Source organism: Cryphonectria parasitica (assembly GCF_011745365.1).
Source record: "Cryphonectria parasitica EP155 unplaced genomic scaffold M406scaffold_8, whole genome shotgun sequence".
Taxonomy (NCBI): domain Eukaryota; kingdom Fungi; phylum Ascomycota; class Sordariomycetes; order Diaporthales; family Cryphonectriaceae; genus Cryphonectria; species Cryphonectria parasitica.
This window is the reverse complement of record NW_024468916.1, coordinates 1,817,759-1,834,933: the sequence shown is the minus strand read 5'-3', so window position 1 is coordinate 1,834,933 and position 17,175 is coordinate 1,817,759. Positions and strand designations below refer to the sequence as shown.

General features: G+C 53.5%; 5 protein-coding genes across 5 annotated transcripts; 3 read left to right on the top strand and 2 right to left on the bottom strand.

The window, feature by feature from the left end:
- Positions 1 to 262: 262 nt before the first annotated feature.
- Positions 263 to 1,636, bottom strand: M406DRAFT_347954 (3-deoxy-7-phosphoheptulonate synthase; the record flags this gene model as incomplete). The annotated part of the gene is made up of 3 exons (XM_040922347.1): positions 263 to 570; positions 638 to 1,417; positions 1,594 to 1,636. 3 exons carry the CDS (start codon positions 1,634 to 1,636, stop codon positions 263 to 265), a joined length of 1,131 nt encoding a protein of 376 aa, XP_040772633.1.
- A 3,590-nt stretch (positions 1,637 to 5,226) lies between these two features.
- On the top strand, positions 5,227 to 7,463 carry M406DRAFT_347953 (uncharacterized protein; the record flags this gene model as incomplete). The annotated part of the gene is made up of 2 exons (XM_040922346.1): positions 5,227 to 5,334; positions 5,415 to 7,463. 2 exons carry the CDS (start codon positions 5,227 to 5,229, stop codon positions 6,432 to 6,434), a joined length of 1,128 nt encoding a protein of 375 aa, XP_040772632.1. The 3' UTR covers positions 6,435 to 7,463.
- Positions 7,464 to 8,187: 724 nt separating this feature from the next.
- On the bottom strand, positions 8,188 to 10,243 carry M406DRAFT_347951 (carboxypeptidase S; the record flags this gene model as incomplete). The annotated part of the gene is made up of 3 exons (XM_040922345.1): positions 8,188 to 8,515; positions 8,638 to 10,093; positions 10,124 to 10,243. The coding sequence occupies 3 exons, from the start codon at positions 10,241 to 10,243 to the stop codon at positions 8,331 to 8,333; spliced, it is 1,761 nt and encodes a 586-aa protein (XP_040772631.1). The 3' UTR covers positions 8,188 to 8,330.
- Positions 10,244 to 12,268: 2,025 nt separating this feature from the next.
- Positions 12,269 to 14,996, top strand: M406DRAFT_84834 (family 90 glycosyltransferase). Its single transcript, XM_040926052.1, has one exon. The coding sequence runs from the start codon at positions 12,626 to 12,628 to the stop codon at positions 14,588 to 14,590; it is 1,965 nt and encodes a 654-aa protein (XP_040772630.1). The 5' UTR covers positions 12,269 to 12,625; the 3' UTR covers positions 14,591 to 14,996.
- Positions 14,997 to 15,506: 510 nt separating this feature from the next.
- M406DRAFT_324199 (ribosomal protein L13e) lies at positions 15,507 to 16,659 on the top strand (the record flags this gene model as incomplete). Its single annotated transcript, XM_040919835.1, has 5 exons — positions 15,507 to 15,542; positions 15,627 to 15,660; positions 15,781 to 15,827; positions 15,980 to 16,138; positions 16,306 to 16,659. Coding segments are annotated over exons 1-5 (563 nt in total), but the record flags the coding sequence as incomplete, so codon positions are not given.
- Between the last annotated feature and the right edge of the window lie 516 nt (positions 16,660 to 17,175).

The following is a 17,175-nucleotide window of genomic DNA, read 5'->3' as shown; positions in this document are numbered from 1 at the left end:
AAGAAGAAAAGAAAAGGGAGACACGCGCTCCAATAATTAACATTTGTGGCTCTTGAATTCAGTAAGTCCTAGCAACGTCCAACAAGTTTTGATTTTTCCTCGATGCTGTGATTTCATGCGCATCCCCTTGCTACCAGGGGCCAACTGCAAAGAAATAGAGAAGCAGATTGTACACCAAGCCAACAACGCCCGTTGCAAACCGAGTCACTTGGCTCACGACCTAAACGTCCCGATCACAATAACACTATTCGCCCTTAACGGCTTAGTCTTCTTCAAGAAGGGTGGTCTTAGATGGGGTATTCGCCTCGCCCTTGTTCTTCTCTCTCCGCTCTCTGACAGCAGCAGCCAAGTCCTCAAGAACAGACACGGTCGAGTCCCAATCAATGCACGCATCTGTGATGCTGACACCCTTCTTCAGTCCCGAAGGGCCCTCAGCTGGGACCTTCTGGTTACCCTCATTAATGTTGGACTCGATCATCACACCGGTGATAGCCTTCTCGCCCTCGCGGAGCTGATCGCCAACAACCTTGGCAACCTTGGGCTGGTTCCGGTGGTCCTTGTTGGAGTTTCCTAGACTACGATTAACATACACCCAGCCTTGGAGAGTCCCCTGTTATCAGCGTGTAGAAAAACCTACCGTGTGAACAATCCACCATGATTGCGAGCTTCTGGCCCTTCTTTACCAATGTGTCCTTGGCCTCCTGGATGAACTTCTTCTCGTAGTTGGGGCCCTTGCTACCACCGCGAAGGATCACGAAACCGTGCTCATTGCCCTTGGTCCGGGTGATGGCGGCCAGACCCTGCTTCGTCACACCCATGAAGTGATGCTTTGCCGCAGCTGCGCCAATGGCATCAATCGCGACGCCGAGATTCCCATCCGTGCCGTTCTTGAAGCCAACAGGGAAGGACAGACCAGACGCGAGCTCCCGGTGCAGCTGAGACTCTGTCGTCCGGGCGCCAATGGCACCGACGGAGATGAAGTCGGCAAGGAATTGTGGGGAGATGGTGTCCAGCATTTCGCTGGCAATGGGCATACCCTTGGCCGTCAGATCGGAGAAGACCTGACGGGAAATTCGCAGACCCTTGTTGATCTTGAAGGTCTGATCGATGTCCGGGTCGTTGATCAGACCCTTCCAGCCGACTGTTGTCCGAGGCTTCTCGAGGTAGGCGCGCATGATGATGCAGAGGTCGTCAGAGAGCTTGTCGGACAGGGCCTTTAGGCGATCGGCGTATTCGAGGGCAGTGGCAGGGTCGTGGAGCGAGCAGGGGCCGACGACGACAAGAAGCCGGTCATTCTGGCCCATGACAATCTCTGCGGCCTCACGGCGGCCCTTGACAACAGTCTCTAGGGATGCATCGCTGACGGGGATTTCTTCGATGAGGAGGGCGGGCTGGATCAAAGGGTCCTGTCCCTCCACTGCGGAGGAGGAAGAGCGAGTTGTCAGCCGGAGCTGGCGCACAGAGGGGGGGAGGGAAGGGAGGGGGGAACAGGGTGTTGTGATGCAGTTAGATCTGCACTGGAGACTCATGATGATGGTGATCCAGTTGCAAAAAGCATCATGAAGAAAACCTCGCATTAATAGCTACACATACCTCTGGTGTCATCAGCGACAAGAGCTTGCATGAGTCCAGGCATCCTGAGTCTGAATGGAGGAACTCTCGGGGAGTTGTAAGATGTTTGTGTGACAAAAAAGCACCGAGGGCCTTTATAGTCACTGAGCTGCGTTTGACAAGCACGAGTGCGGGTGCAACAGGACCAGAGGTTCTTGGAGAATTCAAGAGGACGTGCTCTTGGTGGTGCCAGAATGTGCTATGTGTGGAATGAAAGGTGGTCAGGCAAGGTTGGCAGTCAAGATGGGGGGGCACTTCAAAGATGTTCCAGGAAAAAAAGTTTTGTGGAGCAGTTGTAAATCGCCCGATGTATGTTAGTCACAATGACTACAGACTTGTGTACCCTCTTGGTGATGGAAACAAATTCTTTATAGGACGATGGAAGGATGGGAATTCAATAGCAGTCAAAAGAGGAGAATCAATTGCTTTCCTGATGTGGATGGTGAGTCAGAGGAAGGGCAAATTAAGTTCATCAGGGCCTCGCTTGATGTAATAATTCCGGTGACAATGCAAGCTTGCAGGGGACAAAGGACACAGGATAATATCAAGTGGTCAAGCAAGATTTCAAACGCTGAGGAGCAGACTGATAACCAGTAGGAAATCTAGTACTAAGGCCATCTTCAGATTCAACACAGGGAGAGAGAGTATAAAACATTGCCAGCAGGACAAGTACACTCAGATCCCATCTTCATCAACAGAGATGGATACTCTTTGTTGGACGAATCATCACGACTGCAATTGGCGACGGCGGGGCAGTCTCCAGCTCCCAGAGCAGAAAGTGGGGGGAGGGGCAAGGCTCTTTGTTAGCATGGCCCTGTTCCACATCTCTGCCGATCTCGGCCCGCTCTGATTACCATGACTGTGAGTCTGGACTGGAGCCTACACCCAAGACTTTGATGATGAATCTGGCAAACATATGATTTTCTCTGTTCAATCCTCCCTTGCTATTAGATGCACTGTCTGGCAGCAATTTTTCTGTGGCGGTGACCATGTCTCATAGCAATGAAGCTGTTAACTTGATATCCAGAGGCCTTGGACATCAAATACATCACGGTGCACCCCTGAGCCGCCTTCATGGAGGAAAGGAACGTGAGTCCAGAGCTGACTGATGCTGATGATGCGAAGGACCTATTATGGTATACTGATAGTGCCCAGCATTTTTCTTCCCTGTTGGATTGAAATCCCCCTATACAGTTTGGTCAGGTATGTATGTAGCAATGAGTGACAAACATACTGTTTAGTTTTGTAATTATGGTAGATTTCGTGTCAGCGGATCGGAAGCACAAACGGGCTTTGCATGCGCTTGCGAGGTGTCAATGGACATATTGGTGAGGTCATCTGCCATGACTGATGTCGGCCCGTTGCTCAAGACATATAACCGCACGTCAACAGACACTGGGTTACTGCTGCCGGTTGTGTGTGTCCACAGTTTTTTCTACACGAGAAATCCGCATATCTGGAAGCCCATCTCAGCGCTTAAACAATGAATTATGGAACAAAAATTTGCCTATCGAAGTTGCACTACACACTCGGGCATTCAAGATCGGCCCAGAGGCTCTACATCACGCACGCCATGAGGATGGAAAATTAAAATTCCACGCGCGCACATCTGTTGTGGACAACATACACTCAAGTCCTCCCATGTTGCTTGCCAAGACTAGACAGCACATTCATGAATAGTTGCTCAGTGCAAAGTTGTGAGGTATGTATGCTTCTGGACAGGAGCCCGCCCCTCCCGGCCGAGTCTGAGGCAATGCTGAAACCGAGGGGGTCTAACCCGCGAGAAGGCTGGACAGAAACAACGAGTCGAGAAGTGACCTGCGACGGGATCCCTGATAGCGAAAGCCCTTGGCGGTAGATGCCGCAAAGTCATACGTAAGTGTCTTATTTGTTTTCTTCTTTTCTTTTCTCCCTTGCGTTTTGTGCACGCACTTTCTATCAGCGTCTTGAAGCCCTCACTACCTAACCACTAACATGACGTAGTTCCATATACTGCTGATTGGAGGTCGAAGGCCTGTCTATCCTCTTGAATTATGAGAAGAAAAGCGAAATATTGGATAAGAGTGGTCTGGACCTATGATGCACCTACACATTTGGTAGTATCTGAAAGTGTACTATGTAATAGTGATTGTGAATGAGGGTATCCCCAGCCGCCCCCTTCCCCCCGGCCCCCCACTGTGGCCGGGGTCTCATGGTTCCCCATCCCATCTCTCAGGCCTAGGCTCCAACCATTGGACCCTTGACTAGCAGGACAGGGCGAGCGCTAGTTCTTGTAGCATAGGCTTAGCAGAGAGGCTTGGACAGGCTCATCGGGCACCATAATGTGTGCATAGTACTGTGGTACATACTACAGGAGTGGAGGAAAAAGAGGACGAATCCCCTGCAAGACAACATCATCCCGTCCCTTCTACTCTGGTCAGGATACGACCTCGGCACCCTGTTCTCAAGCGAGGCGAAGTGGATTTATCTTGTTTCGTGGTTTTCTCTTTTCTTGTTGCTCTTGTTAAGGGATGAATTTATTTCTTCTATCTTCTTTGCTGCTTACTTGAATACTTTTGATGCTGCATCATCCTGTCCATTTCGCCGCCAGAAGCAAAGTCCACCCAGCAGATGTCAATAGGCTGAAGGAGATCGTTGACGTACATAGTACTTTCGTTCCTCCGCACCGCCGCAGCCGTCCTCGAGCTGCGTGCGGCTACCACAACAGCAACAGCAACATCCGGCTTCCTCCACGGCAGAACGCTCTTGGCTGAAAAGGGAGTGCTGACACTGGGACTGCGCACTGCACACTGCACGCTGCAGCTGCGGAGATACCCCAACTCTTCCCTGCATCATAATTACAAACGACTTTGGACAGCCCCTCGCGTGACTGGTTCGCCCTGAGGACCAGAGCAGGCAACGAGCAGGTCTCTCTGGTCGGCTATTTTCTCTCGCCCGATTGGGAATCCCCTCTTTCCCTACTTTCTCTTTCCCTCCTCCCGTCTCCTTCCCCAGTCACCCGTTGAACTCTTCGGTGCCTTGTCCGCCCTTTCTGTTCCTCTCCGTCTAGACAGAGCCCGGACTCAGCTCGCATCAATTCGCGGTTACGAAACACCGGAGGGCTCGTGTCCATCTGCACGCTTGCGGGGGTGTCCATCTCCTCTGCCTTCACAACAAATGCGCATTCGTTCTACACGGCCATAGCGACCGATCTTGAACCTAATAGTGGACTTGATCCGGCTTCACCTGGCTTCGGCTGTACACCGCGGCTCCCTTGTCCTGATTACAGGAATCAGGCAGGCCACTCGAAGTTCAAGGCCTAGCTCGGCCGGCACTGCCTCGTCAGCGCGACCTCGAGGTCCTCGCCCCTGCCTCTTCGCTGGCTGCAGACTGTCTGGCGTAAACACCGCTCTTTGGGAGCAGGCTGGAAGAAGCTCGACCGCCCCTCTCCTTGGTCGTCGATACGACGCAATATTCAATCAACCACATTCGTCGACATTCGCTTCTAGACTCTACTTTCCGGTACTTCACTAATATACGGTCACGACCTGTGAGGCGTCCCGCTGCCTATTGCTTTTCTGCACCATCCACCATACGAGTCTTTTAAAGATCTAATTACTGGGAGGATTACCCACCATGTTCACCCAGACCTGGGGCATGGCGTCTAAGAAACGCAACCGAGACGAGGATGGGGATGGCGATGTCGCCATAGGAGGCACCGAGGGCTTCACAGAACACCGCAACGTACGCTTCCCGATCGACCTTGTCAATGACGTTAATAATGCGCCCCGTCCTGCTTCCGTACTGACAATGTCACCTCACAGAAACGCCTGCAGTCTCTGCCCTTCCGCACATCCCCACCGTCCAAGCGACTTTCGTTTCCATCAAGCTTCAACAGTGGCGCCTTGTCCAACAGCAACTTGTTCGGTGCGCCGCAGCGGTCCCCCCATACCATCACTCCGGGTGACTCGGACTCTGAGGATGTGAACACTGTACATCTACACCAAAAGACAGCATTCACAGGTCAGGCTTTTGCATCCCCCAGTTTGGCTGTCGTACGACCTGTGGATGCTGCTCCCTTCGATCATGCCCCGGAGATGGTGGATGGGTACAGGACTGCCGACGTCGACATGGACATGGACATGGATGGGCCCCAGAACGAAATGCAGACACAAAGCCCCGTCTATTTGGGACCTGGACCATCACAGCCAGACCCTATGCAGCCCGGGAGTATCACTAGCAGGATGCCTACTCCAATTCATTGCTCGTTTGCAGCACAGGTCCGGGGGAACAACTGGAGCGGCGCAGCAGGGAACATGATGCAAGCCAGTCCCTTTAGTCAACCGCCTCCTGACCGCTCTATTCCCCGATCTCTGGATCGCAATGCCATGGTCGACTGGGACCTGGTACAGAATCGACGACTGCCTTCTCCGATTAGCGAGAGCGGAGGGGAGGAGCTCGTTTCACCCAGGATGGTGCTGGACAGTCAGGCCCACCCGGGCATGCCTCCAAGAGCAGCGTCTGCCATGGATTTCTCGGCGCCGGCACGGACACCAAGCGCCCTCAGCACCGTCAGCGACGTCACGGGTAGCTCCAGTTCTGGTTCGAGCCACTCGGGCAATACCACCAGCATAGATTGCGACGTCAGCGCACATGCCATGGACATTGAGCCGGCTGTAGCCCCGTCCCCTAAGAAGGGACACACGCGCAGCCGGCACACGCTCAATGGCTGGACACAGGATGTACCGGGCATGAAGAAGACGTTCAGTATAGGATACCGTGCGGATTGCGAAAAGTGCCGACAGAAAGTGCCTGGTCATTTCAACCACATCATCGTCTCTTAGAAGGGCGTTTCGTACCCGATCGGTCATCCATACTGGGACAAAACCTTTGGGCCCGCCATTCTAGATGGCAAGCTCTCGTGGAGGGCAAAGCAGAAGCGTCTGGCTCGGGAGACCTCGTATCTGCAGTCACTGGAACAATCTGAAGATGATTGTAGCGATGATGACAAGATGGATATTGATAAAACCGCAACTCCGGTTATCACCATCGAACCTTTTTCTGATGCTTGGTTTGCTGATCTGGACGCATCGATCGACAATATCACTAGAGCATTTGAGGAACTACAGTCAGGGGTTTACGTCGAGCCAGAAGACCACGGCTATGTCGACAATGCAGAGCGCGATCTAGCCACCGTTGAGAACGAACTCATGGGGTGCCTCGCAACCCTGCAAGGCACGAAGTGGAAGCGCCGCCTGCACACGACCAGTAACCTTGATCGCGAGGAAAGACGTTTTGCTACTGATGATTACGACGTACCGTGTGCGCCTACACCCTTCTTTGCGAAGACACCAGAGAGACTTAGGGAGCATTCCGCCTCAAATGCCCCAAGCAAGGCCACCGTGGTCTCGGAGGTCAGCAGGACCCGGGGGGACAGCGTCATGAAGCAGCTGTTTAAATGGTGGGGACTACCATGTGATCCAGGCCGCGCTCGGAATCCTAATCGACCTAAGGAGACGCGGACCACAGAGGCTGATGGGCAGCTCATACATTGATGCATGCAGCCGTTATTGCCATGAAAACGAGGACTTGAGCTTGCGCGCGCCTTTGTTATTGGGTTTTCCTCTCTTCTTTTTCTTTTTCTTCCATATCACAAGGAAATCAGCGTGGGTGATTGGCGTTCGCGGCCGGTGAAACAGGTTCTGAGTTTTGATTAAAGGAAAGGGAGTTGACATGTGCTTTATAGGGGAAGGATTCCCCTACCCTCATTTGGATTGTGTCTTTTTCTTAATTAGCATGCACTCCAGCGCAGCAACTTTGACATTCATTTAGCAAGGATAGTGGCAATGATACCAGTATGAGTTCATACACAGACAGTTTTGGTTGCTCCAGAATCAGTACTCACCAGCCACAGCGGCTCTAGGATTGTGACAGCAAAGCAACAACTGCAATAGTGGCCGCCTCACTCTCGTCCACCAAGCTGAGCAGAGTCGATCTGGGCTTATGAAGCTCAAGTGATTTTACATAAAATGCAGAAATCTGAGGCCTTCAAGAGGAAAAGATGGGAACATCTTTGTTTCCCAGAATGGCCAGATGAAGTATCCATGAGCCCTCCGTATCTTGGTTATCAATTTTGAATTCCTACGATCTAAATGAATGATACACGCAAAAACATGGACAATCATCAATTGTTAGCCAATGGCTCACGATGGGCCACTAGAGCAACAATGCTGGGCAGGTATAGTCATGATGCGACACATTTGAGTAGGAACAACATTGCATGCGCTTAGTTTGCTGCAGTTGCTGTACAGGAACGAAGCATCTCAGCATACTTGGTTTGTCTAACTATTCGCCCGTTCCATCTTCTGGACATTCAGATAGTCAACAGGAAAAGAAGGAAAATTAGAAGCAATCTCTGGCAAGAAAGAAAGAAAGAAGAAAAGCAGCCCAATAGGTATAATTTGACAAGGCTGATAAAATTCGCACAAATTGGATCTCGCGCTCTGCCTTTGGTTGTCATCACTTTATAAGCGTTCTGAAGACCCTCGATAACAGTCGAGGACGAAGAAAGAGCGAATGGCAGGAACTATGATATATCCAGGAGAGCTTGACCTTATATTTAATTTTTAATCCAAATTTTGCCTGCGGCCTGTCCTTAATGATTACCGAACAGATTCATCTCTCTCACATGTTCATTATCTCATGATAAGATGTAGCCTCTGATGCACAGGTATCACCCTTCACAGTTCGAGCTCACTGTTGTCGATCTTGGCCACATTTGCCGCATCAAAGTTGCGGACGAAGTCGTAGTAGAACCGTACTAGCTCCATGTGGACGGTCATGTTGACCCTCTCGTCGATTGTATGTATGTTATCACTGCCGCCCTGGCGCGTTGGAGACCAGCGGTAGACATGGCGGGTGAAATCTGAATACAAGATAATTAGCCACTGCACAATTTCGGAGCATGAACCCCCTCCACAGGTAGCCAGCGTGTATGGAACATAGCCAGGGGGGGATGCAGAAAAGGAAAAAAAGAAAAAGACTTACCAAGGTAATGCCTTGTGTCGGTGTTACCCGTCATCAACTCCCCAACGGGCACAACCTTGCCGCCGTCAAACGCAAAGGAATGCTGAATCGTGCCGGAGAAGACATCCCACACGTCATCATCATTCGACGGGCTCACGGGTGCGGCCTGGGTCTTTTGGCTCGCGGACAGGACCAGCGTAGCGTTGTAGTCGACGTCGTACAGCACGTCGACCTCACCCGCACCCGCACCACCCTTCATCGCCCACAGGTCGTGCTCAGCGCCAGCCTCCTGCACATACGCAGCGTACTCGTCGTCCTTCTCAAAGGGCTTGAGCGTGACGCCGTACTTGTTGGCCACGGGCGTGATGTACTTGACCACATTGTGCATGATCTTGCCGATGTGATCCTGCGGCGCGACGCGGTAATTGACACCGAGCGTGACCACCTCGGGCATGGCGTTGATCTTCTGGCCGCCGCCGATGTAGTCGACGGCCTGGCTCGTCTGCAGCCTGTAGTGCGTGCTGCGGTCCTGGGACGCCAGCTCCTCGGCCAGGGTCTCCAGGTCGCCGTCGTGCAGCAGCTTGGTGACCTCGGGCTCGGCGTCCGGGCTGTACCTGGCCTGGCAGACATAGTGGTTGTAGATGGGCGAGTTCCTGATGAGCTCGGGCCGGTAGGGGTTGCTCTCGAGGGCGACGACCATCTCGCTCACGATGCCGATCCCGGTGTGCGGGAAGGGGGTCGAGGAGTGGCCGCCTTGGAGGTGCAGGCTGAACCAGATGTCGACGTGGCCCTTCTCCATGACGGCGGGGAGGGCGTAGAGCACGTCGCCAATCTGCTGGAGGCCCATGCCGCCCTCGTCGAGGACGATGGCGAGGGAGTCCTCGCCCAGGGTGTCGCGCAGGTGCGTGGCGATGTGGCCAGCACCCTTGGCGCCGCTGCACTCCTCGTCGAAGCCGAAGGCGAGCAGCACAGTGCGGCGGGGCTGAAAGCCGGGCTGGGCGAGCAGGGTCTCGACGGCGGAGAGGAGGGCCGTCAGGCTGTTCTTGTCGTCGGAGGCGCCACGGCCCCAGAGCCAGGTGCCGTCGAAGTAGGCGTCAAAGGGCGGATGGGTCCAGGTCGAGGCGTCGGCGACAGGGACAACGTCCTGGTGAGCGGCGAGCATGAGCGGCTTCAGGGACGGGTCGGAGCCTGGCAAGGTGTAGAGGAGGCCGAAGGTGTTGATCTTCTGGCGGGTGAAGCGCTGATGCACCAGGGGGAAGGTCTTGGCCAGGACATCGTGAAACTCGTGGTACGGCGCCCACCTCGGGTCGGTATCGAAGGGGCCCAGGTCGTCGTAACAGATCGTGGGGACCCGGACAAGGGCTGAGTGCCGCTCGATCTGCCTCGCGAGGGCCTCCTTGGAGGTGAAGAGGGAAGTGGCTGAAGGGAGGCCGTCGTCTGAGGGATCCAGGGCAGAGGGTAGATCGCATGTGAAATCCTTGGCCGAAGAGGAGGAAGAAGAGAAGACATCATGGCCTCGTCCTCCTCCAAAGAGGAAGCGTTGGCCATCGCTGCCACCATTGTTGTGGTGATGGATGGTAGCGGCCAGCGCAAGAGGCGCACTGGCGACAAGTCTAGAAAAATGCATCGTGTTTATAATATAAAGTTTAAACACACCGAGAGGGAGGGGTGTGAACCCTAACTTTACCCAGAGAGAAACAGGCTGCCTAAGTTCCCTCGCCCGAGAGAGAGAGAAGACGACGATAAATCCACCCACCTAAGTGAAGACGCTTTACGATACTTTTTTGTGCTTCAAAGCCATGTCTAAAATTCGGTCTGTAGATCTAAGCATCGAACGTTGTAGTATGACGCCCTCCGAAAGAGGACCGCCTGCAGCGATAGGCACAGCGGGGTAACCACTGATAACCCACAGCTCCTCATTGCCTCGAAAAGTTATTGTGAGCACGATGTTGGAGAATGCCAGCAATGGCGATGATCAACATCAAATTGACATCCTCAACAGGCAGATGAGCTCATTCATCGACCCAGAAATCAAGGTTGCATCTCCACATTTGCCGCTCGGCATTTCTGTATTGCAGCCGGTCCTCGGCAAAAGGTGGTTGATTGATTGTCAGAATTCAATATCGCCGGCCCGGCTGAGTGCAGCTTGAGGTGGTAAAGCCTGGGTAATAGTATAAGCATGACTGTACTGAATGTGGCAGATATTTCCAAGGTCATGGAAAGAGCGAGGTGGTCAGAACTATATAATTTGATATCAGCCAACCCAGTACTTGGCTGCCAAGGTATGAAAAGTCCCAGATGAATGGCCTTCTTTTTGTCTCGTTGATGTTGCATGCCACTATGCCAAGGTCAGGTTTGATCCCTTAGTTCCTTTAGCATATTTCTCGTCTTGGCTCCCCCTTGAGAATGCGTTCTTCTCTGGGTTTTCCTCCTACTTGAACGTTGAAACCTGTTGGCTTGCCACTTTTCTTGTTGCTGCCCTTTCTATTCTGTATCGCCCGCTTACCCAGCAGATACAACAGCAAGCTTATCTCATTAGCAGCCATAAGTTGTGCGAGGCCAGGTGGGTCACTGGCCCCACTATCGCCAGCCAACCTAGCTATAGCTCCAGTTAGCCAGCTTTTTTCTTCCCTTCCTTTCTTTTCCTCCCTTTTTTCCTTCCCTAAGCGCAGTTCAATACAGTTCATTTCCCAAATAAGTCCTATTGAACTCGGTACTCTGTTATAGGGCTGGGTTGCTCTGGGCTGGGCTTATGTGGACCCAGTAGAGTGGTACAGACAGGGGTCTCCCAACAAGACATATGGTATAGTACATAATACTGTTATTATGTATGCTTATTTGGCCTGTCAACCAACAGTCTTGGACCTCTTGAACTCAACTCTTCGTCTGTACTGTCATCGTAAATTTTGATAAGACCAGAGTTGAGATCAGAAATCAACCAAGGATCAAATGTCCCACCACCTACTTTTAGCCTCTGTCATGACACCCCCCCCCCCCCCACCTTCCCCATCTAACCTGTTGGATTCTTGATTTTCCTTCCAGTCAATCTTTCTCCACGGCGCTTCCTTGAGGCGCTATCCATGCAGCTAAAATCATGGCTTTCCCCTCGGCGGGCGTCACCTCCAAGTCCAGAAAGGGCTACCGGGGCTGGACTAGGGAAATGGTAGGAGCCTTTCCCGTATCGCTCAACGCCGCCCCCACGAACGCCACCGATGACTGGGAAGGTTAACCATCCATTAACAAGTTCTAGCACCTCATTTCCTGGCGCCTGCTGTGGGACGGGAAGGAGGGGCGGGGGATGGCTTAATGATCGCTGAGGGTGGCTGCCAAGTTCCTTAATGAGCCGCCAAGAGCAGCAGGAGCAAGGGCGCGGGCTTGGGCGTCATAGCCTGGGCCCCGTCCTGTCTTGGTTCCCATCTTCCCTTTGACGGGATGGATGGTTCTCGTTAGGCTGGTCTGATATTTCTTGAGTAACAGTGAACGGGTGGGAGCTTCAAAAGGTCTTTTTGGCCCCTTCTTACTACCTCCTCATCCTCTGCTGACTTGTTTACTGTCGCCTAAAGAAGATCAAGAAAAGTTAACAAAAATGCCCTCTTGTAATTTCCCTCGTTCTTGACAAGTCTGTCTTTGTTGGGACGATGTCGACCCTATCGATACCGATGACCATCGAGTGACAATCATCATCACAGTGGCTCCGTGAGATAAGATCTCTGAAAATTCACGCCCCCCCCCCCCCCAATTCCCTTCATCACCCACCGTGCAAGAGCGTGCATCGGACACTGCGACCGTCACGATTACCGTTAGGTCGGCCATCTCACAACATTGCGAGTCACAAGTGACAACCCCTTACGGTCGTCCGTGTCCCATCTCAATTACGACGGGGTTCTCAGCCTTGCCAGCTTGGACGCCTGCTGTCTTTGGACCAGGACGTGGTTGACCCGCCCTTTGGTTGGAGTGGCTTACCTTCCGTCCATCCTAAACTGGAGCAACTTGCCGTGCGGTGGTCGGCATGTCTAAGATGTATTCAACGCTCCAGTCGCCTTTGACCCTCACGACTCCCGTCTGGCCCAATTTCCCCCGCCCTCGACGTCGACTCACATCAGTCCCCGCCCTCACACGTTTCTGCGCCGTCGCCGGTGTCCTGACACTCCTCTTCACGGCCTTCCTCTTATCTCAATCTTCCAAGAGCGCAAAGGCCCTAATTCCGCCAGCCCTCTCTTCTGCCTTTCGCAAACCTACCTCCGAGGCCCAGCTTCTCGAAATCTTTGCAAACGCTACCAGCGAGTACGGCCCCCACCCTATCAACGACCTGATTGCCGATGCGCTCCGCAAGCAGGATGCCTTACTCAAGATGAGGTCTACCGACCTGCGCAGCGCGGCAGCACGGTATCGCGTGAGACGGGGACGGCATCCTCCGCCTGGTTTCGACAAATGGTTCGAGTATGCCTCTAAGCACGACGCTGTCATCGTCGAGTCCTTCTTCGACAGGATATACAAGGATCTGCTACCGTTTTGGGCCCTGGACTCGTGGCAGACGGCCAAGAGGGCTGCCGACTGGGAGCATGTTGTGCGCGTCAGGAGCAACAAGGCCATACCAGTGGGCGACGTCACGGGCAAGGTGCCTTGGCTGCAGCTGTGGACGGACTTGGTCGCTGAATTCGCCGAGTTTTTGCCTGACGTGGATATGCCCATCAATTACATGGACGAGTCGCGGATCCTGGTGCCATGGGAGGACATTGGCCAGATGGTAGAGAACGCGAGGATGTGGCGCAAGATCACGCCTGTGGATGATGTCGTCAGTGATTGGCACGGCCTCAGGTCCTTACATGGCGACTCCACCGCTGACGCTCAGCGCCCGTATGAGCCAGTATGGCTCACAGACACCGAACAAATCTGGGACTACACGGCGGCCACTTGCCCACCTGATTCACCAGGTCGCAACGCGTCGGCCCTTGAGGACTTCTCCCTGCCACCTGTGTTCCCCGAGAACTGGGATCCTGACTTCAGCGAGGGAGGCTACGTCAAGAACCACACGGCCGCGATGGATCCGTGCTACCAACCACACCTCAGGGGCCTGCACTCCACCTTCGTCGAGCCCATCAGCATGAGGACGACGCAGGAGCTGATTCCCCTCTTCGGAGGCTCCAAGCTGTCCAGGAACAATGAGATACTGATTCCTGGTGCCATGTACTTGACGGCAGATTCGTTTTACAGCGGGGGGAACTGGCACGGGCCGTCGTGGGACCAGAAGACCACCTCAGTGACGTGGCGTGGTGTGGCGTCCGGAGGTAGGCACAAGGACACCAACTGGAGGCATTTTCAGCGGCTGCGTCTGATCGAAATGCTGAACGGCACAACCGTCCAGAACCTGGAAGAAAACGCTGTGCCAGCCATGACCTTCCAGATGCCCCCGGCTGACCGGTATGATTTTCTCCGCCGCTTCGAAGGCGAGGTTGGTGGATGGCTCTCGGAGACCACCGATGCCGGCTTCACGGAGCTCCTTTGTTTTCCCCGCGAAGGCAACTGCTCGTACCTCTCAGAGTTCTTCCACGAGGTCGCTCCCAAGCCGATGGATAAACAATTCCAACACAAGTTCATTCCTGATGTGGATGGCAACTCCTTCAGCGCACGGTACCGCGGGCTCCTGCTCAGTACCTCGCTGCCAATCAAGGCCACGATTTATGCCGAGTGGCACGACGATCGGCTGCAGCCGTGGCTGCACTTCGCTCCGATGGACAATACCCTCCAGGATCTCTATGGGATCCTCGACTACTTTATGCGCGATGACAAGGGCGATGCTGCGGCCAGGTTGATCGCGGAGACCGGCAAGAGATGGGGCGAAATGGTGCTCAGGCGCGAGGACACTGTTCTGTACGTGTGGCGGTTGTTGCTCGAGTTTGCCCGCGTCTGTGACGAGAATCGGGACAGGTTGGGCTGGGTGGACGATCTGACCACAATGGACGAGCATCAATGACCAGTGCTGTAGCACCACACCATTTACGGCGTTTCTGTCTAAGTTCGGCGGCATGTATCGGCTTTTGTGGGCGTGCATCATCTTTTTGACGGAGTTTGGAGTCAAACTTTCTAATCACGCATCTCGGGGAAATTCTGGTGGAAGGCGCATGCTTGATTGGTGCATGCATTGGTTGCATGAAGGGAAGATTTACAAGTGTCGAGAGACGTCTCACCAGGACAATCATTTTTGAGCCAGTTGGGGGGCGGATATCAGATACCCAAGGGCTGAGGAGTTGGGAGGGCAAACTGGAGTAAGAAATGACGTGGCCATGATCCCGGTTCCGAGCATATTTCCTTGACCGGCACCGGACATACCACTTCACCTAATTAGCATACATTCAATTGCATTTGATTTTACGGCTATCACATCACTCATTAACCATGTATGTGGTGGACGAGTACCCTGCCACCAGACGCTGGTCGTGGTCGAACTGGGCGATAGTATGAAGAAATCTGCTACGACGGTGCACCTGCGTCGCCAGGCCAATCGTCGAAGTGTGGAGTTCTGTTTAGGATCGTAATAGACATGCTGTGCTTAGATGTGTGTCGGGAACGAAGTATTCCTCGGTGAATCAATTGGCGTGGCCTGAAGGCTGGCGCCGGCCTTTGGTCTGCGCCCGGCAGAGTGATAGAATGATGTTGGGGTGGAGGGCAGCTGGCGGCCAGCTGGTTCCATCAGAAATGTGGGCTGGCGAAATTTCAGAAGCGCAGAGACCCGCGGCTGCTGATTTTGAGCCAGGAAAAGCGGGTCTATAACCAATCAACAGGGGCTCCAAAGTCTAGCGCACACCAGCACCACTTTCAAAATTCTCAACACCAACCTGCAACAACCATCTGGTAGGTTCGCTTTTGACGATACAACAACTTGCCATCACTCCCGACCAGTCGTTGATCGCACCACAGACAAAATGGTAAGAAATTACTGCACTCTCAAAGAAAGCAGACTCTTATAGTCGTCGAGATGACATTGCTGACCCTACTTTTTCCATCTATAGGCGATCAAGCACAACCAGACCATCGTCAAGAACCGTTAGTTCTAAACCGCCTTCCCTCTCCCCTCGCGACATCGATTGCAGTTTCCCACCGACGATAGACGACTGGACGGGCAAAGCATCTAGCGACAGAGACACTGACTGTATTGGATACCAGACTTCCGCAAGGATTGGCAGCGTCGGGTTCGATGCCACTTCGACCAGGTGCGCAAACGATTGATGAAACCCCACATCGGTGACGATGATCTGGATGCGCACAAAAGAAAGAGGAGGACGTCTTCAGCAGCATTCGGACTTGGCCCCCGTGTGGATTTGATAATAGAGTTGAACCTGACCTTGGTTTCTTTGCAATATAGCCCGGCAAGAAGGCTTCGAGACGCAGCGCCCGCAAGGCTAAGGCTGCTGCCGTTGCCCCTCGTCCCATCGACAAGCTCCGACCTGTTGTGCGATGCCCTACCGTCAAGTACAACCGCCGTGTTCGTGCCGGCCGTGGTTTCACCCTGGCTGAGCTGAAGGTACATTGATTCCCCACGATTCCAAGAAGCGAGCGCGCGTCAATCTGCGAGGATACTTTTTTACCCTCCAGGCCCCCCGCCTTACGACAACAGCAATACAGGAAATTTTCGTGGTCGCTCGCATGAAAGACAAGAGTAAAAAGACAGTGTCTAACGAAACTATTTAGGCCGCCGGTATCCCTCGCCTGTACGCCCCCACCATCGGCATCTCCGTCGACGCCCGCCGCCAGAACCTGTCCGAGGAGTCCCTTGCCGCCAACGTGGAGCGCCTCAAGGCCTACACCGCCCGCCTGATCCTGTTCCCCAAGAAGAGCAACAAGCCCAAGAAGGGTGACTCCTCCAAGGAGGATCTCAAGGCCGTCGAGAGCGCTGTTGCCTCCACCGGCGCCGCTTTCCCCATCGTCCACGCCGACAAGACCATCAAGACGATCAAGACCTCCGAGCTGCCCAAGCCTATCGAGGGCGGTGCTTACCGCAAGCTGCGTGACGAGCGCTCCAACAAGCGCAACGAGGGTGCGCGCGAGAAGAGGGCTAGGGAGCGGGCCGAGGAGGAGAAGGCCAAGCAAAAATAAGCTGCTCGCACGAGATGATTGTGAGGGGAGTTTGTTTTGCTTGTGGGAAAAGAGGTTTCCGGTTCAGGCTGATAGGGCTGCGCAGCACTTTTTTACGCAACTGGTACTTCATCTCTGGGTCGTTCTGGTTGGTCTGGCTTCTCTGCGTTAAAGGTTGCTAGGGATGAGGGACAAAAAAATACACACAAAGTCATGATCAAACCTATCTTTCCCCGCTGTCTCCCCCCAACCCGGGCGTAAGGAAAGGTCAGTGAGATGAGTGTGCATTATGGGAAGGTGCAGTAATGCTAAAAAGAGTGCCAAATCGTGAGCAACTTTGGCGGTACATGCATACATTCTGCTCGAGTGTGTTTCGTACTTGACTTTTTGAGAACTGAAAAACTCCCCAGGATACAAGGCGTCACGTCAAGAACCAACCAAAGATTCCAACTTGATTCCAACTTGTCCGTGATATATGAATACTGA